Source organism: Pleurodeles waltl, chromosome 7 (genome assembly GCF_031143425.1).
Source record: "Pleurodeles waltl isolate 20211129_DDA chromosome 7, aPleWal1.hap1.20221129, whole genome shotgun sequence".
Lineage (NCBI taxonomy): Eukaryota > Metazoa > Chordata > Amphibia > Caudata > Salamandridae > Pleurodeles > Pleurodeles waltl.
The window spans coordinates 1,076,023,185-1,076,043,953 of NC_090446.1; the positions used below are offsets into that span (position 1 = coordinate 1,076,023,185).

At 49.3% G+C, this 20,769-nt stretch overlaps 1 protein-coding gene across 1 annotated transcript in view; it reads right to left on the reverse strand.

The window, feature by feature from the left end:
- ANKFN1 (ankyrin repeat and fibronectin type III domain containing 1) overlaps positions 1–20,769 on the reverse strand; it is a 1,012,473-nt gene that overhangs the window by 331,150 nt on the left and 660,554 nt on the right. The window contains exon 10 of the mRNA XM_069202026.1: positions 20,523–20,639. Within this exon, the coding sequence (XP_069058127.1) occupies positions 20,523–20,639 (117 nt within the window). The remainder of the gene's footprint in view (positions 1–20,522; positions 20,640–20,769) is intronic.

Sequence of the window (20,769 nt, forward strand, 5' to 3'; positions counted from 1 at the left end):
GGGCCCTATGGGTTCCAGGAGCCAATGACAATGTACACCGGCGGTGACAGGACACACCGCCACGGACGTGACCGCCATTTTCTATCTGTTTACTCACTTGATACCTGACCTTCAACAGGAGAGGACATACACTGCAAGTGCTGCTGTGACCTGCATCTGGAAGCGACAATTACTACAGTGTCTGGGGAAAGGGCCCCTGCCTTCACTGCAGAAGAATTGGAGAAACTGGTGGATGGGGTCCTCCAGACAAACAGGTGAGTAAAATGTGTGCATGGTAGATGGCACATGATTGTATGGAGTGTCGTAGATTGAAGAGACGGGGGGACATGCCAGCATGTGAGGATGGTGTGTGTATGCATTTCTGGGCCAGGTTGGGAGGTTTGTGGCCAATGTGTGAGAAGAAATGTACGGGGGAGTAACATCCATTCTTACTTCACTTTTCCTCTAGGTCAGCGCCCACCAGAAGAAGGGGATTTGGTGTGCTATCGCCAAGGAAGTGCGGACCCTGGGGGTCTACCATAGACGGAGCACCCACTGTCGGAAAAGATGGGAGGACCTGCGCTGCTAGAACAAGAAGACGGCGGAGGCCGAGCTGGGGATGGCCTCCCAACGTGGAAGGGGTGCCCGTCGTGCCATGACCTCCCTGATGTACCAGATCCTGGCAGTGGCATATCCTGAGTTGGATGGACGCTTGAGGGCATCACAGCAGCCACAAGTGGGTGAGTACACTCTCATTCAGCTGACTCTGCATGCTTGATGAGGTGTCTGGGTGGGGGAGGTGGGCTGTGGGTTCCCCTAGGCCAGGGCAGACATGCAAAGGTAGATCCATTGATTTGCAGCCTCATTCCCAGTCCAACCCCAAAGGTGATATTTGCCCTCTAAACCTAGTCAGGCTCCTATGGGCTCCAGCTGTGCATGAAATGGTTCTCAAGAGAGTCCCCCATGGGCATGTGCTTTTCCCCTGCCGTGTTAGTGCATGGCTTAGTGCATAGGGCTGCTCCCTGTGTGTTGTGTCCGCCAACGGTAGTGGTGTTGCAGGCATTCACCATGTGTCTCTTGTATCTTCCCCCCCTTTTTGTTTTGTCACCCTGTCCTTCTGTGCATTAGCATCATCTGGCGGAGGAGCAGTGGCAACGGATCAGGAGGGAGCTGCATCCCACATGGCCCTGGAGGGTGATGTAACGGAGTCCGAAGGCACCAGTGAGATGGATGCGAGGGGAGCTCCACAACAGGGACAGGAGGAGACACCAGCGACAGCGACTCTGATGGGATCTCCATTGTGGTGGTTGGCACCTCTGTGCCCACCGCATCAACAGGTACAGCCGCCACTCCCCCTACCAGCACCGCTCTCCCGGCAGCCCCTCATCGAGTTTCTTGTGCCAGCTCACCCAGGAGGGTGGGCATCTCCTTCGCCCCAGGCACCTCAGGCCCTGCCCTCAGTGAGGAGGCTATTGACCTCCTGAGATCCCTCACTGTTGGGCAATCAACCATATTGAATGCCATCCAGGGTGTTGAGAGGCATTTGCAGCAAACAAATGCATACCTGAAGGGCATTCATTCTGGCGTGGTGGCCCAACAGAGAGCATTTCAGGCTTTGGCCTCAGCACTGATGGCAGCCATTGTCCCTGTTTCCAGCCTCCCCCCTCCAACTTCCTCTACCCAGAGCCAATCCCCTGTACCTCAGCCTATCCCAAACACACCATCAGACCAGCATGCACACTCATCAACACACAAGAGTGGACATGGCAAACATAAGCACCACACATCCCACAGGCACTCACACAAGCACCATCCCCATGCAGACACACCAACATCCACTGCCTCCACTGTGTTCCCCTCCTCCACGTCCTCCTCCTCCCTCCCTGTCTTGTCTCCACTCACACCTGCATGCACTACATCTTCATCTAGCACGCCCATCACCACACACCGATTACGTGCAATCACCAACCCCACTACCATGCACACATCCCCTGTGTCTTCTCCCAGTGTGTCTGTGAGCCCTCCTCCCAAAGTACACAAACGTAGGCACACACCCACCCAACAGCCATCCACCTCACAACAGCCTCCGGCCCATGCACCTTCACCAAAATTCAGCAGATGTACACCTTCTACAACTACTACCTCTTCCTCCACTCCCAAACCCCCTCCATCTTCCTGTCCCAGTGTGTCTAAGAAACTCTTCCTGGCTAACATTGACCTCTTCCCTACGCCTCCCACAGCCCTTCCCTTAGGGCCAGGCTGTCCAGGTCCCAGCCCAGAACCTCAGCCACCAAATCATCCAGCACAGTGGTCTCAGCTAGTCCGGTCACATCGCGGGCGGCACCCATCAGGGCTGCCAGTGTGCCACCTGGTGAGGCTAAGGAGCAGGCCATTCCGCCACCAGCCAAGGTGAAGAAGGTGCCCACATGCCGGAGGGAGAAGCTGCACCTACCACCAAGCAAGGGCTCCTCCAAGCCAAAAGGGGACAGTGGCAAGGGACCAGCAGCGACATCAAAGGTGGGGAAGGGACACAAGGTGAAGAGCAGGTCAGGGCACGGAGGCTCTGGCTGAGGGACCAGAGTCCCCCCTTTTGTAAACCAGAACATCAACCTGTATAGTGGTGGACACCGCCACCTGCACTGCCACCTGCACCACCACCTGCACCGCTACCTGCATGTATGCTGCCTCAGCAACAGTCCCCAGCATCATCCCCAGTGGGCAGCCACCCGAGGCTGCAGGAGACGTCCTGCTGTGTCCCTACACAGGTGCAGACACATGCACCAGCACCTCTGCCACAGACACCGCCGCAACCACTGCCACCAGCCCAGCGACGTGCTCAGACAGTGTCATCACAGCTGATATGGCAATCATCCCCAGTGGCCAGCAATCCAAGGCTGCAGGAGATGTCCTGGACCCTGCACAGCATATATGAGGCACGACGCCCAGCACTTTTTGTGGTGGTAGGCAAAGTCGCAGCAGGGTGGAGAGTGTCTCTGCCTCCATGGAGTATCATGCTACCTGTTCCCAGGCAATCTCGTGACACCCAGGTGACAGAATGGGACCTGCCACACTGCATGTGAAGCACTATGGGCACAAAGGCCCCTCAAGAACCAGTGGAGATTCACATCCACTACCTCAGTCCTTGGCAATATGAAGCACTCTGGGCACAATGCCCACTCCAGAACCAGTGGAGATGCATAAGTAGCACTCTGGGCACAATGCCCCCTCCAGAACCAGTGAGATTCACATCTACTACCTCAGTCCTTGGCAGGATGAAGCAATCTGGGCACAATGCCCTCTCCAGAACCAGTGGAGACTGACATCCACTTGAGAGACTGTGGCTTTGCACTCCCCAGGATAAAGCAGTGGGCAAACCACCCACTTGAGAGACTTGTGAGACTGTGGCTTTGCACTCCCCAGGATAAAGTAGTGGGCCTGGAGCCCCCTCGTGGAGCAGTGGCATCGTCCGTTCACCTGGCTGAGGTAACCCCATCCCCATCCCCTCGAGGTTCCTGTTTATTTTCCATCTGATGCCCCTGCAGTGTTCTCTCCGTTTCGAGCCAGGTATATTGTGTGGGCTTCGCCCAAGCATTTTAGGACACTGATCCACGGACAATGATTGCATTCATATTCAGACTTGTGTAGTTGGTGTACATATTGTTATATACTGAAATTTGAATTTGGCCTATCTGATATTTCAATGATTACACTTGTCACAATCATTTCATTTTGTCCTTGCGTTCTTCCAGGGGGTGAAGGGGTGTATATGTAATGTTGCTACATGTATTTGTGTGTATGGTGTTGTGGGTGACGTTGGGGGTGTTTGCATGTTGTGTGTGTGTGTCACTCTCTTTTCCCTCCCCCCTCCCCTGTGTGCTAGGTGCAGTACTCACCGTGGTCATCGTCGGCATCTTTGCTGCTCCTGATACAAGAGGAGGTGGACCAGCATCAGCAGGACCTGTCACTTGGGCTCCATGGCGTCCTGATTTTTCGTGAAGTGTCGAAAGGTGAGTGGTTTCTGTTCCAAGTACTGTTTCCACCATGCTTTTGATGTTGTTGGTACCTCCCCAGAAAAGGTGGTGGATAGGCGTGTTGTAATACAGTGGGCGGAACCTTGTCTTCAGCCTTTCTGTTGGCGGTTACCGCCGCAGTGTTTTTTTCTACCGCTGTGGTGTTTTTTTCGACCGCCGTGGCCGTCCGAGTGTTAAAGTGGCTGTCTATGCTGGCGGTTTCCGCCATGGTCGTGATTCCATTTTTTTTTACCGCCGGCCTGTTGGTGGTATTACTGCCGCTTTAACACTGACCGCCAGGGTTGTAATGAGGGCCAAAGTTGCTTTCTGGGAAATCCCACTTCTGAAAAGATTCCTAAGTGTGTCCTGTTTACTTCCATAGCAGTTGTATGCCACAGAGGTAGAGCATCTGAATATCTGGAGTATGACCCACTGCAACCAATATATACTTATTGCCTGATGCTGAAGGGGCATCAGTAGGACCTATGATGTCATTGCCCACCAACTCAAATGGAACACCTATTACTGACGGTGGTACTAATATGCATAGGTCTTACCTTTCAATCGACAGGTGGGACAGCTTCTAAAGAATCTCTCTGCATCATAGCACATCCCTAGGCAATATTATAAAAAGTCCTTCCTATCCCATGTCATTTGAAACCCTTCTATTGTTTGGATGGCTGGGTGCCGTCTAACGTTGCAGTGCTTAAGTGTGTCGGATGGCATCCGGCTTTCCGCGCACATGGCATGAGAAATCCCTCTGGTGAGTGAACCAGAGGAATTTCCTTCATATATGTTTAACCTTGGTTAATGGGGAAGAGCTTTCCCAACAACCAAGGGTATAAATATCCCAACCCTGTAACGACAATTACATTACTACAGGGAAAATTCCATTTTCTTTGGTGCTCAAGGGCATATCTCAGCCCCCTCAGCACTGATTTCAATGAGAAAGGTACAGTTGTAAAGGGGAGAAACTCCCCTTTCTAAAACTACCTTTCCCAGTGGATCCTTGCATGGGAACAGCCTCAAGAGGGTGATCCCCAAGTAGGGATCCACTCCACTAAGCAACCAGGGAGGCGGAGCGGCCCCTTGGGCAGGGGCTTTTGCTGCCCCTTAAGATTTTTTTAATGATGTTGTTTTCTGGAGACACCCCCCCCCCAGGTGGCAGATGGGGACAATAACCTTATTCTGGCCTTCCTGAGGGCAGAAAGCCCAGTAGGCATCAGTTTTTTTCTCTATTTAGGAAACGGTGGGGGCTGACCAGAATATGCAACGCAAACCCCTACCTACCCCCAAAGCTAGGCACAGTATTTCTGCCCCCAGATAGGGGCTATTACCCCAAATCTGTCCCCTGGTGGGACAGAAAGCCCACTAGCCACCGGCAATTAATTTTATTAGAAATGCCTAGGGGTGGGAGCTGCCAGAATGGGCATGCTAATGCCCTCCAAACTATAGGAGGTCTTTCTGCCCCCTAGGGGGAGCAGAAAGCGCACTAGACACCAGACTTTTTTTTATAAAAGTGGGGTTGGGCTGCACACCATGGATATGGCCATGCCTCCTCCCCACATAAATGGCGACCAAAGTCTCCCTGCACCCCCAGGGCAGTTAGAGTGATTAATCGGCATCTGCACCCCAGAGGGATAAAGCCCCCTAGACACGAAGGAATTCATTTTTTAAAGAATGGAGGATGCCCATCATGGATATGGCCATGTCCCCACCCCAAATAAATGGGAACACAGCCTTTCTGCTCTTGTGAGGGTAGATGGAGGTTTTACCCCTGATCAACCCTCTGAGGGGGGGAACAGCCCACTAGATGCCAGGAAAAAAAATAATAGAGGGGTGGGGGCTGCCCATTGCCATGGTTATGCCCCTACCCCAACTGAAGGGGGCAACAGTCTTTCTGCCTCTCCCGTGGACTAAAGCATCTCACTGGCAAGCAGGAGGACATTTGACTCTTTTGGGCCAGGAGAGCTTGGCTGACTCCCAATATGATCCCACTTGCAATTGTGAGCGGCTACACTTTTTGGACTTGGGTATACTGCCACCTGGAAAAGCCTACCAGACTCATATGCTTCTGAAAACTAAGCATCTGGGGGAATCTAGGGTGGTGTGCTTCACATGCACCACACACCATTTTCTTACCCACAATGCCCTGCAAAACTCCAACTTTGTCTGAAATCATGCATTTTCCCTACATTTCTGTGATGGAAACCTCAGGAATCCACAAAATTCCTACCACCCAATGTTGCCACATCTGCATTGATAGAAACTCTGCCCCACTTGTATGGATGCCTAAAAAACTAAAGAAAAAACTGTCTTTATGAACCTGCTTTGGTTCCTCCTCAATTTCTACAAGTTTTTGGCCCTTTTCTGTCGCAGGCACTTGGATTTTTAGGAGACTGAGGGGAAATATGGGTGATAGGAAATTTATGGCTCCCCTCAAATTACAGAACTTTCCATCACAGAAAATTTTGGAAAATGTGTTTTTTAGACACATTTTAAGGTTTGCAATGGATTCTGGGTAATAGAACCTGGTGAGAGCCACACAAGTCACCCCACCCTGGACTCCCATGGTTATCTAGTTTTTAACCCCTTCGCTGCCAGGCCTTTTTCCCCTCAGGTGCCAGGCCTTTTTTTGGCTACTAAGGGAAGTTCTCACTTAGGCCCTCGTAACGTTTTGTCCACATAAGCTACCCACGCCAAATTTGCGTCTTTTTTTTCCAACATCCTAGGAATTCAAGAGGTAACCAGAGTTTGTGGATTCCCCTGAAGGAGACCAAGAAATTAGCCAAATGCAGCGAAAATTTAGTTTTTTTTAAAGAAAAAAGGGAAAGAAGGGCTGCAGAAGAAGGTTTGTTTTTTTTCCCTGAAAATGGCATCAATAAGGGGTTTGGGAGATAAAATCACCATCTTCCCAGCTTTCAAGAACAGGCAGACTGGAATCAGAAAACCCAATTTTTCAACACCATTTTGGCATTTTACTGGGACATACCCCATTTTTATGACTTTTTTGTACTTTCCAATTAGTGACAGAAATGGGTGTGAAACCAATGCTGATCCCGGAAAACTAAACATTTCTGAAAAGTCTAAATTCAGCAAGGGGTAGTTTGTGTAGATCCTACAAGAGTTTCCTACAAAAAATTAAGGGTGAAATGAAAAAATATTGAAATTGAGGTAGCAAAAACAGCCATTTTTCTCCACATTTTACTCTGTAACTTTTTTCTGCAATGTCAGAGTTTTTAAAGTAATATACTGTTACGTCTGCTGGACTCTTCTGGTTGTGGGGATATATAGGGCTTGTAGGTTCATCAAGAACCCGAGGTACCCAGATCCAATAAATGAGCTGCACCTTGCAATAGGTTTTCATTCTATGTCAGGTATACAGCAATTCATTTGCTGAAATATAAAGAGTGAAAAATAGGTATCAAGAAGACCTTTGTATTTCCAAAATGGGCACAAGATAAGATGTTGAGAAGCAGTGGTTGTTTGCACATCTCTGAATTCCGGGGTGCCCATATTAGCATTTGAATTACAGGTCATTTCTCAAATAGACGTCTTTTTTACACACTGTCTTACATTTGGACGGAAAATTGTAGAGAAAGACAAGGTGTTAGACTTTTCATCCTTGGCGTGGTCTCCCTTAACTTTTTGCCTCTGTTCCCCAGGTTGTTGATGTGTGCTGGACTCTGATTTTGCTGTTTTTGTTACTCTGGGCACTTTACCACTGCTAACCAGTGCTAAAGTGCAAGTGCTCCTGTTTAAATTGTATGTAAGTGGTTCATCCATGATTGGCATATTTGAATTACTAGTAAGTCCCTAGTAATGTGCACTAGAGGTGCCAGGGCCTGTAAATCAAATGCTACTAGTGGGCCTGCAGCACTGGTTGTGCCACCCACACAAGTAGCTCTGTAATCATGTCTCAGACCTGCCCCTGCAGTGTCTGTATGTGTATTTTTACACTGTAAATTCGACTTGGCAAGTGTACCCACTTGCCAGGCCTAAACCTTCCCTTTCCTTACATGTAAGGCACCCCTAAGGTAGGCCCTAGGTAGCCCCAAGGGCAGGGTGCAGTGTATGGATAAGGTAGGACATATAGTAATGTGGTTTATATGTCCTAACAGTGAAATACTACCAATTTCGTTTTCACTGTTGCAAGGTCTGTCTCTCTCATAGGATAGTATGGGGGCTACCTTTAAATATGATTAAAGTGTAGATTCCCCTAGAGAGTAGATGGACATGTGGAGTTTGGGATCCCTGAACTCACAATTTAAAAATACATCTTTTAGTAAAGTTGATTTTAAGATTGTGAGTTTGGAAATGCCACTTTTAGAAAGTGAGCATTTTCTTGCTTAAACCATTCTGTGACTCTGCCTTGTTTGTGGATTCCCTGTCTGGGTCAGTTTGACAGTTGGGTTGTTTTTCACCTCACACCAGACAGTGACACAAAGGGAGCTGGGGTGTGATCTGCATTTCCTGATTAGCTATCTCTGCTAGGAGGGAGGGGTGGAGTGGTCACTCTCATCTGAAAGGACTGTGCCTGCCTCTGACAATGCTGTCTCCAACCCCCTGGTGTGTGTCTGAGGCCTTGCCTGGGCAAGGCAGGATTTCACAAGAAGGTGTGAGTCCCCTTTGAAGGAAGGTGACTTCAAAGACTAAAATGGGTATAAGAAGGGCACCCAAACTTACAAACTTTAGAAACACTTCTGGAACCAAGAGGAACCTCTGCCTGGAGAAGAGCTGATAGCTGAGGAAAACGTGCTGCCCTGCCTGTGACTGTGCTTTGTGGAGCTTTCCTGCAGTGCTGCTTCTGCCAGAGTAAGAGGGCAAAGACTGGACTTTGTGTGCCTTCCATCTTGAAGAAGAAATCTCCAAGGGCTTGATGTAGAGCTTGCCTCCTGTTGTTGAAGTCTCAGGGATAGCAAAGACTTCTTCCTGCCAGCACCTGGAGTCTCTGGAGAGACCCCTACTCTGCTCTGTGGTGCCCTTCCAGTTCCTGGGACCCTGAAAGGAGAGGCTGGCAGCCTAAGGACAAAAATACACGCACCGAGCGCCGTGCGGAGAAAAGATCGACGCGAATCCGATCGCGGCTGAGAAAACGACGCGACGCCGGCTCCGCAGCTGAGAAACGACGCCGCAGGAAACGCGACCGGAGAATCGACGCCCGGAGCAGGAGAAACGACGCGCAGCATCGCTGACGAAGGCTGAGAGATCGCAACCTGCGCCGCGGGACTTTCGGACCGTCGCGTGGCTGGCTTTTTCGACGCGCATCGCCGTGCCGAGTTGTTTTCGACGCATATAACCGTGCAGGGTTATTTTCGACGCACACCGCCCGTGCGGGGTTATTTTTGACGCAAACCAGGTACATTTACACGCTAGCAGCGCTAGTGTGTTGTTACAACTACCTAAAGACTCTTTTTATTTTAAACCTTTAAAAAATCATAACTTGACTTGTGTATGTTGGATTTTTGTCGTTTTGGTCTTGTTTTGTCTAGATAAATATTTCCTATTTTTCTAAACTGGTGTTGTGTCATTTTGTAGTGTTTTCATTAAGTTACTGTGTGTGTTGGTACAAATACTTTACGCCCAGCACTCTGAGGTTAAGCCTACTGCTCTGCCAAGCTACCAAGGGGGTAAGCAGGGGTTAGCTGAGGGTGATTCTCTTTTATCCTAACTAGAGTGAGGGTCCTTGCTTGAACAGGGGGTAACCTGACTGTCAACCAAAGACCCCATTTCTAACATTGGTGACCAGCGGTCGGGATTTGGACTTGTATTTGTACTTGACATACAGTAATTAAGTGTACACTACTGTTTTGATCTCAGACCACTACGTGACCACATACTACTAGTCTTGTGATTTTTGTTTTTTACTTGGACTGTTTTTCTCTGCATTCAGTTTCTTTTTTTTCGCTGATCCCGTGATTGACTTTGCTGAAACTTCATTTGAGAACTTGCTTTTCTGTTTTTGGAACTGTGCATATTTTTTTTAACCTCTCATCATGTCTCAGTCTGGAGATGCCCTAGCTGAAGCTGCTTTTGACTTGGAGAAATTGGAGAGCTACAAAGGGGCTCAGTTGAAGCAGTTTTGTAGTAATGTTGGCTGTCCCATTAAGAGCTCATCCAAGAAGGATGAGCTGCAAAAGGCGCTGAGGGCCTGGGTGACAGCCAAAGCAGCTGAGGGGCACACAGATGAGGAGCCAGAGGGGGAAGAGGAGTTGCAAGTCACTCACACTGATGTAGTGGGTGGGCCTGCTATGTCTCAGGGGAGAATCTCCAGGGCAGGTAGCAGTGTGTCCTCCAAGAGTCTGACCCCTGGAGAGTTACAGGACAGACAGGCAGAGAGGGAGTACCAGTTGGAGCTGAAAAAGCTCAGTCTTGAGGAAAGGAAGATAAACATGGCTCATGAGCTCAGTTTAAAAGAGATAGATCAGAGGAGTCAGCCCAGTAGGGATGGTGGCAGCAATTCTACAGTGCAGCCTGAGAGAAGGGTACACATCCCAAAAGACCTTGTGAGGGATTATAAGAGGGAGGATGATATCTACTTGTGGTTCAAGGGTTATGAGTCAGCTCTCCACATGAACCTGGTCCCTGAAGCTCATTGGGGGGCAGCCCTGTGGAAGCATTTTGAGGCAGAGGGGAGGGACACACTGACGGCCTTAGGGGATGCTCAGAGTCTCACCTACCCTGCCATGAAGGAGGCCTTACTTACCAGGTATGGTCTCACCCCTGAGCAGTACAAGGAGAAGTTTAGATCCTACAAGAGAAAGGAATCCCAAACATGGTTGGAATGTGTTGATTCTTGTTGCAGGTCACTGGATGGTTGGGTGAAGGGCAGTAAGGTAAACACGTATGAGGGGCTTTACAATTTAATTGCTTGGGAGCACTTGTACAGTTTATGTTTTCCAGAGCTGCGCCAGCACCTCATTGACAGCAAGCTGACTGACCCCAGGAAGCTTGCACAGGAAGCGGACCGCTGGGAGAGCACCAGGGTCCAAAAGAGGTATGGGGGAGACCACGCCAAGGGTGGGCAGGGTCCCTCTCAGAAGAAAGGGGGGGGTAAGGGCAAACAGGATGAGTTCTCTAAAGGGCCCCAAACTGATTCCCAGGGTAAGGATTCCCAACCCCCCAGTGAAAAGAAGCCATGGTTCTCCAAAGGGAGGCCAATGGCAGGTGGTCCCCTACGTAAGTGCTATTCATGTGACCAGGTGGGTCATGTGAGGGGGGACCCCAAATGCCCCAAAAGTACACCGGCACCCACTGGTGCACCGTCCCAGGGTTTGGCCAGTGTAGCGCTTGGGGAGGAGTTGGTTTCAGGTGGGTGGGAACCAGCAGAAATGACCCTTGTCTCACTAGGGGACAGTGAGATGGTCCAGAGAAACCTAGTGCCTGATAACACTAAGAAGTACAGGCAATGGGTGACCATCAATGGACAGAGGGTGGAGGCTCTGAGAGACACAGGAGCCAGTGTGACTACAGTGAGGAGTCACCTGGTGTCAGAAGAGCAGATTGATCCCCGGGTACTTCACCAAGTAGTTGCAGTAGACAATTCTGAGCGCCTCTGCAGAGTGGCGCAGGTTTCCTTTGAATGGGGGGGGGTCTCAGGTTCCTGGAAAGTAGCTGTGAGTCCAACCATGCCTGTTGATTGTTTGCTAGGCAACGACCTGGAAGATTCCCCTTGGAAGGAGGTGGAACACAGGTCTCACTTGGAGATGTTGGGTCTGCCTGGGTGGGTATGCGTATCCACCCGGTCTATGGCAGCCAATCAGGGTAGTCAAGAGCCCCTGGAGCCTGAAACAGTGGCCCAGGGGACCGCCAAGAAGAGGAAAGGCAGGAGGCACGGGAAACCCGCCCCAGAAGTTCCCACGGTCCGGGAGGAGGCAGAGCCTGAGGGTGATGCCCCGGAACCTACAGGGGAACAGGTGGCTGAACTGGGGGAGGTCCCTGAGCTGTCGCAGTGGCAGCAGGAAGGGGGACCCACCAGGGAAGTATTCTGCACAGCGCAGAAGGAGTGCCCTACTCTTGAGGGACTGCGGCAGCAGGCTGCAGCCCAGGCGGCTGGCGGGGCGCCAGGTACTCACCTGATTTATTGGGAGGATGGCCTCCTGTATAGTGAGCCTAAGGTTCCTGAGCCGGGGTCAGCTCGTATGCTGTTGGTACCCCAGGGCTTCAGGACCTTCCTACTGGGTTTGGCTCATGATGTGCCTTTGGCAGGACATCTAGGGCAGGACAAGACCTATAAGAGGCTTGTCTCCCACTTTTACTGGCCCTTGATGAACAAGCAGTCAGCTGCTTATTGTAGATCTTGTCAGACTTGTCAGGCAAGTGGCAAGAGTGGGGGGAAATGCAAAGCTCCCCTCCAACCTTTACCGGTAGTCAGTACTCCCTTTGAAAGGGTAGGAATTGACATTGTGGGGCCTCTGGATCCCAAGACAGCCATGGGCAACAGGTTCATCCTGGTCTTGGTGGACCATGCCACACGGTACCCAGAAGCTATTCCTCTAAGGACGGTCACCGCCCCCGTGGTGGGACGTGCCTTGATGGGGGTTTTTACCCGCATGGGGTTCCCCAAGGAGGTAGTATCTGATAGGGGTACAAACTTCATATCCACTTATATGAAGTCTCTGTGGAAGGTGTGTGGGGTAACCTACAAGTTCACCACCCCTTACCACCCCCAAAGTAATGGTCTGGTTGAGAGATTCAACCGCACCTTGAAAGGCATGATTCAGGGCCTGTCAGAGCCCTTGAGGCGTAAGTGGGACGTCCTCTTGCCATGCCTTCTGTTCGCTTACAGGGAGGTGCCTCAAAAGGGACTTGGCTTTAGCCCCTTTGAGCTCATCTATGGCCACCCTGTGAGGGGACCGCTCAGTCTGGTGAAGGAGGCTTTGGAGAAAGCTCCTAGTAAACCACCCCAGGATGTATTTAGCTACATGCTGGCGCTAAGAAACCAGACTGCCCGCTTCAGGAGTCTCGCTCAGGAGAACCTGGAAGCAAGCCAGGAGGATATGAAACGGTGGTACGACCAGAATGCCACTCTGGTTGAGTTTCAGCCTGGACAAAAAGTGTGGGTCATGGCACCAGTGGAGCCTAGGGCTCTCCAAGATAAGTGGACTGGGCCTTTTGAGGTGGTGGAAAGAAAGAGCGAGGTCACCTATCTGGTAGACTTGCAATCCCCCAGGAACCCCTTGAGGGTCCTGCATGTCAACCGCCTCAAACCACACTTTGAGCGAACTGAGCTATCCATGCTCCTAGCGACAGATGACGGGGTGGAGGAAGAGAGTGAGCCTCTTCCTGACCTCCTGTCTGCAGGAGAGAAAGATGGGTCTGTGGAGGGAGTGATCCTCTCCCCCTCCCTGACTGAGGAACAGCAGAGGGACTGTCGCCACGTGCTGGGACAGTTCGCCTCGCTGTTTTCCCTGATCCCAGGAGTCACACACCTGTGCACACATGATGTGGACACTGGGGACAGTACACCTGTTAAACATAAGGTTTACAGGGTGACTGACAGGGTGAGGGCTTGCATTAAGGAGGAAGTCTCCAAAATGTTAGCCCTCAGGGTTATTGAGCACTCCAGCAGTCCTTGGGCCAGCCCAGTGGTCTTGGTTCCAAAGGCTGCTGCTCCTGGTGCCACTCCAGAACTTAGGTTCTGTGTGGACTACCGGGGTCTCAATGCGGTCAGCAAGACTGACGCACACCCCATCCCCCGAGCTGATGAGCTCATTGATCGGTTAGGAGCTGCCAAGTACCTCAGTACGTTCGATTTAACATCTGGGTACTGGCAGATTGCCTTAACTGAAGGGGCAAAGGAGAGGTCAGCATTCTCTACCCCCGATGGGCACTTCCACTTCAATGTGATGCCCTTTGGGATGAAGAATGCCCCTGCCACCTTTCAGAGGTTGGTCAACCAGGTGTTGGCAGGACTGGATGAGTTCAGTGCCGCCTACCTGGATGACATTGCTGTGTTTAGTTCCACATGGGAGGAACACCTGCAACACCTCTGGAGGGTGTTAGAGGCCCTGCAAAAGGCAGGCCTCACTATTAAGGCGAGCAAGTGCCAAATAGGGCAGGGTTCTGTTGTGTACTTAGGACACCAGGTGGGGAGTGGCCAGGTGGCACCCCTACAGCCTAAGATTGACACGATTCTGGCTTGGGAGCCTCCCAAGACCCAGACTGAAGTGAGAGCCTTTTTAGGTCTCACCGGATACTATCGGAGGTTCGTTAAGGGATATGGTACCATTGTTACCCCCTTAACTGAGTTGACTTCTAAGAAGCAACCCAAGAAAGTGATCTGGACAGAGGCTTGCCAGAACGCTTTTGATGCCCTGAAGGCTGCCATGTGCACAGCACCTGTGCTGAAGGCACCTGACTACTCCACGGAGTTTGTTGTACAGACAGACGCCTCAGAGCATGGTATTGGAGCAGTACTCTCACAGCTGAATGAAGAGGGCCTAGATCAACCCGTAGCCTTCATTAGCAGGAGGTTACTACCCAGGGAACGTAGGTGGAGTGCCATAGAACGTGAAGCGTTTGCTGTGGTCTGGGCACTGAAGAAGCTAAGACCCTACTTGTTTGGGACTCACTTCCGAGTTCAGACCGACCACAGACCCCTCAGATGGTTAATGCAGATGAGGGGTGAGAACCCAAAACTGTTGAGGTGGTCCATTTCCCTACAGGGGATGGACTTTACGGTGGAACATCGACCCGGTACAGAGCACGCCAATGCTGATGGTCTGTCCAGGTTCTTCCGCCTTAGTGATGAGAACTCCCATGAGGTTGGGTAGTTGCTCCCCACTTTTAGCTGGGGGGGACACGTGTTAGACTTTTCATCCTTGGCGTGGTCTCCCTTAACTTTTTGCCTCTGTTCCCCAGGTTGTTGATGTGTGCTGGACTCTGATTTTGCTGTTTTTGTTACTCTGGGCACTTTACCACTGCTAACCAGTGCTAAAGTGCAAGTGCTCCTGTTTAAATTGTATGTAAGTGGTTCATCCATGATTGGCATATTTGAATTACTAGTAAGTCCCTAGTAATGTGCACTAGAGGTGCCAGGGCCTGTAAATCAAATGCTACTAGTGGGCCTGCAGCACTGGTTGTGCCACCCACACAAGTAGCTCTGTAATCATGTCTCAGACCTGCCCCTGCAGTGTCTGTATGTGTATTTTTACACTGTAAATTCGACTTGGCAAGTGTACCCACTTGCCAGGCCTAAACCTTCCCTTTCCTTACATGTAAGGCACCCCTAAGGTAGGCCCTAGGTAGCCCCAAGGGCAGGGTGCAGTGTATGGATAAGGTAGGACATATAGTAATGTGGTTTATATGTCCTAACAGTGAAATACTACCAATTTCGTTTTCACTGTTGCAAGGTCTGTCTCTCTCATAGGATAGTATGGGGGCTACCTTTAAATATGATTAAAGTGTAGATTCCCCTAGAGAGTAGATGGACATGTGGAGTTTGGGATCCCTGAACTCACAATTTAAAAATACATCTTTTAGTAAAGTTGATTTTAAGATTGTGAGTTTGGAAATGCCACTTTTAGAAAGTGAGCATTTTCTTGCTTAAACCATTCTGTGACTCTGCCTTGTTTGTGGATTCCCTGTCTGGGTCAGTTTGACAGTTGGGTTGTTTTTCACCTCACACCAGACAGTGACACAAAGGGAGCTGGGGTGTGATCTGCATTTCCTGATTAGCTATCTCTGCTAGGAGGGAGGGGTGGAGTGGTCACTCTCATCTGAAAGGACTGTGCCTGCCTCTGACAATGCTGTCTCCAACCCCCTGGTGTGTGTCTGAGGCCTTGCCTGGGCAAGGCAGGATTTCACAAGAAGGTGTGAGTCCCCTTTGAAGGAAGGTGACTTCAAAGACTAAAATGGGTATAAGAAGGGCACCCAAACTTACAAACTTTAGAAACACTTCTGGAACCAAGAGGAACCTCTGCCTGGAGAAGAGCTGATAGCTGAGGAAAACGTGCTGCCCTGCCTGTGACTGTGCTTTGTGGAGCTTTCCTGCAGTGCTGCTTCTGCCAGAGTAAGAGGGCAAAGACTGGACTTTGTGTGCCTTCCATCTTGAAGAAGAAATCTCCAAGGGCTTGATGTAGAGCTTGCCTCCTGTTGTTGAAGTCTCAGGGATAGCAAAGACTTCTTCCTGCCAGCACCTGGAGTCTCTGGAGAGACCCCTACTCTGCTCTGTGGTGCCCTTCCAGTTCCTGGGACCCTGAAAGGAGAGGCTGGCAGCCTAAGGACAAAAATACACGCACCGAGCGCCGAGCGGAGAAAAGATCGACGCGAATCCGATCGCGGCTGAGAAAACGACGCGACGCCGGCTCCGCAGCTGAGAAACGACGCCGCAGGAAACGCGACCGGAGAATCGACGCCCGGAGCAGGAGAAACGACGCGCAGCATCGCTGACGAAGGCTGAGAGATCGCAACCTGCGCCGCGGGACTTTCGGACCGTCGCGTGGCTGGCTTTTTCGACGCGCATCGCCGTGCCGAGTTGTTTTCGACGCATATAACCGTGCAGGGTTATTTTCGACGCACACCGCCCGTGCGGGGTTATTTTTGACGCAAACCAGGTACATTTACACGCTAGCAGCGCTAGTGTGTTGTTACAACTACCTAAAGACTCTTTTTATTTTAAACCTTTAAAAAATCATAACTTGACTTGTGTATGTTGGATTTTTGTCGTTTTGGTCTTGTTTTGTCTAGATAAATATTTCCTATTTTTCTAAACTGGTGTTGTGTCATTTTGTAGTGTTTTCATTAAGTTACTGTGTGTGTTGGTACAAATACTTTACGCCCAGCACTCTGAGGTTAAGCCTACTGCTCTGCCAAGCTACCAAGGGGGTAAGCAGGGGTTAGCTGAGGGTGATTCTCTTTTATCCTAACTAGAGTGAGGGTCCTTGCTTGAACAGGGGGTAACCTGACTGTCAACCAAAGACCCCATTTCTAACACAAGGGAAATAAAACTTGTTTTGATATTCTGTGTTCCCCAAAGTCTCCCGATAAAAATGGTACCTCACTTGCGTGGGTAGGCCTAATGCTCGCCACAGGAAGCGCAACAAGGACACATCACATTTTTACATTGAAATCTGACATGTTGTTGGCAAAGTGCCTAGCTGTAGATTTTGGCCTTTAACTCAGCCAGCACCTAGGGAAACCTACCAAACCTATGCATTTTTGAAAACTAGACACCTAGGGAAATCCAAGATGCGGTGACTTGTGGGGCTCTCACCAGGTTCTGTTACCCAGAATCCTTTGCAAACCTCAAAAGGTGGCAAAAAAGCAAGTTTTCCTCTTATTTTGTGGAATCAGAGAGGAGCCACAAAATTCCTTCCACCCAGCATTCCCCCAAGTCTTTTGATAAAAATGGTACCTCACTTGTGTGGGTAGCCCTAGTGCTCACAACAGGAAATGCCCCAAAACACCACGTGGACACATCAAAATGATCAAATACAAAACTACCTGTTTTTGCGGGGGGCACCTGCGTTTTTGGTCCTGGGCTCAGCAGCCATCTAGGGAAACCCACCAAACCCAGGAATTTCTGAATAGTAGAGACCCGAGGGGGTCCAGGGAGGTGTGACTTGCGTGGATCCCCAAATGTTTTCTTACTCAGAATCCTCAGCATGCCTCAAATTTAGCTAAAAATATCTCATTTTTCCCACATTTCTGTGTGGGATCACTGAACAGGGATGTATTTCCTACCACCCAACGTTCCCCTCAGTCTCCCGGTAAAAATGATACCTCACTTGTGTAGGTGGGCCAAGTGCCTGTGACAGGGAAGAGCCAAATATATGTCGAAATTGAGGGGGAACCAAAGCAGTTCAAAAAGGGCAGTTTGAAAAATAAAATTTTTAGGAAGAATTTTGATTGCTATAGATAAGACAATGTTGGGTGGTAGGAATTTTGTGGATTCCTGCAGATTCTGGAAGGTCCCATCACGAAAATATGTGAAAAATGTGTGATTTCCAGCAAAGTTGGAGGTTTGCAGGGCCTTGTGGGTAAGAAAATGGTGTGGGGTGCATGTGAAGCACACCACCCTGGAATCAACCAGATGTTTAGTTTTCAGATGTGTCTAGGTCTTGTGGATTTTTCTACATGGCAGCGACCCAAAGTAAAAAAAAGTGCAGCCCTCACCATTCCTAGTGGGACGATTTTGAGAGTTACCAAGCTCTCATGCCCCAAATGTAAAACCAAAACCCAAAATAATCAAATGTCCTCTTGCTTGCCATGGGATAAGATGTTTTAATGTGCAGGGAGAGCTGAAAGACCGTTACCCCCTTCAGTTTGGGAGGGGGCATAACCAGACCCATACTGGTTGGTAGCCACCGCCCCACAATTTTTTTTTTTTATTCCCTGGCATCTAGTAGACTTTTTGCCCCCCCCCCCCCCCTTCCAGGGTGTGGATCGGGGGTAATTGCCCAATCTGCTCTCTGTTTGGCAGAACAACTTTGGCCCCTCTTATTTAGAAAAAAAAATTCTTCCCTGGTATCTGGTGGGCTTTCTGCCCTCCTTGGCCAACAGTAATGTACCCTCATTGAGAGCGACCCTTGCCCAAGGGCCTGCCCCCCCAAACAAAACACACACACACCAATCCATGGTGTCTAGAGGTTTCTGCCCCCCTTAGGGGCATATTGACCTAACAAAAATAGGCTGATCTGCCCCTCAGGGGGGCAGAAATAGCCTAAATACAATTTGCCTCCCAGGGGAGCGACCCTTGTCTAAGGGGTCGCTCCCCATACATAAAAACATTATGTAAACAACAAAATAGGTATCACTGGTGTCTAGGAGTTTTCTGCCCCCCTGGGGGCAGGTCGGCCTAATTATAGTTTGGCCCCCTGGGGAGTGGCCCTTATCCAAGGGGCCGCTCCTCTTATGCACAAGTATGATAAAAAAGAATAATCCGTGGTGTCTAGTGGTTTCTGCCTACTGCTCTAGGAAGACCCACAGCTTCTCCAGCAACTTGCACAGATTTCAGATCAGGGCATCTCGGCTCTGGGAAACTGTACACATCACCCCTGGCCTCACTGCATCTCTTTGAGCACCCTGAATAGCACTCCCTTCCTTGGTCAAGAAGAACTTAGAGCTGGGGTGGTTTGGGTCTCACTTGCACACTTGCATAATCATTTTTCAGAGAGGGGGTCTAAGATAGTGGAACCCGATTGAGTTGGTTCCCTTTCAACTGATATTTTTCTGGTTGCTCTTAAAGAAGGTAGAAATAATTCTGGATTCAAGCTGGAGTAACCAAAATATAGACATGCTGAATTGTGAAGCCTCTACACCTGGCTGTCTTCAGCCTTCTCAAAGTAACAATCAAGGAAGGGAAAAAGAAAAGCCCTTCTTAGGAACCTCCCCACCTTTAACCACAGACCCTGCTGATGCATTATCCCCCTCATGATTCGCTAAATGGCAGTGCTCAGGAAAGACTAATATGCAATACCCTTCTAAAAGATCCTCATAGAATTTCTAAAGGTAGCAATATCTCTATCCTCTTGCTCTTCTGTGTCTGGTTGTCCACCCTCCAGCCATAGGAATCCAGGCAATACACTTTCACTGCCTATGGAAGGTCAATCCACCCTTCATCTTGTGCCATGCTAAACCAGAGCCATAGTCTTAGCAACCATACTCTCACCACCCACAGTCTTGCTACGTTACAGTTACTACACAACCACCATGCATACATGTACTTGAGACACACAAGGAATATCAGTGCAAAGGACTTGGTGTTATATCTCAGTGGGACTTTAAACAATTAGGGCATGTAGTCAGCATTGCCAGTAAATCAGAAACCAAGTCTTTGAATCTCCAGAAATCAGTATACTACCACCAAGACAGTAAGAAGAACCCAGGACATGGATGGTAGTCACATCATTACAAAGATTATTTTCCTTGAATTTAGAATGGACATATTTTGACCTGATTACATATGCTGGATTAGTGAACTAGCTGTGCCAAAATAAGTCAGGGTATCAGTTTTACGTGAAGATGATGACCCAGGAATGAGGTACACACCCTGATAACATACAAATCAGTGAGTCACTCAGATTTTACCTTAGTGTCCTTGGAAAAATGAGAGAAAAAACAAAAACAAAAATCAAAATTCAGCTGTAGGACTTCTGAAAATACAAAAACATGTTTAAAGTTTGATAGACAGTACTGTTATGTTAAGGATAACGTCAGTCAAACTTTTAATACATTGACAGGAATCACGGTGACATGGGTTCCTGCACATGTTAAGAGATGTCCGCTGAGTCAACAGATATCTATAAATTCAGAATACCGTTAATCCATCAGGAAGACAGGGCATTTTAATCTGTTGCACCAGATAAAGTAAATAACATACTATGAAGTCTAAATCAGACCCAAAGTTACTTAAAGGGAATTTTCTTAGCAATGCAGTGAATGTTCAAATTTCCACACACTAACACCCTGATTCAGTAAACACTAATCCAGTAAACACTATATAGAACTAGTCAACTGAGATTTCCACTAGATTAGCTGCAACTGAATAAAGCTACGTCTGCATTATTCTACTGACCATGTTCAACTAACCTGTAGCTGTGCTGCTGCAGCCAACATCTTTTGTCTGGCCTGAAGTGCTGTAGAAGACGACATGGATATGGACATACTTTGCCTTAACCATCTGATATCATCCCACATATAAGACACCTGGAAAACATACAGGACCACATTAGAGAGAAGTTTGGTTTGTTCACGCACAACATGTAACATATTTACAGTAATGACATTAAATATCCCAGTCAGAACAACATCCAGAAGAGCAAGACTTGTCCTGTGT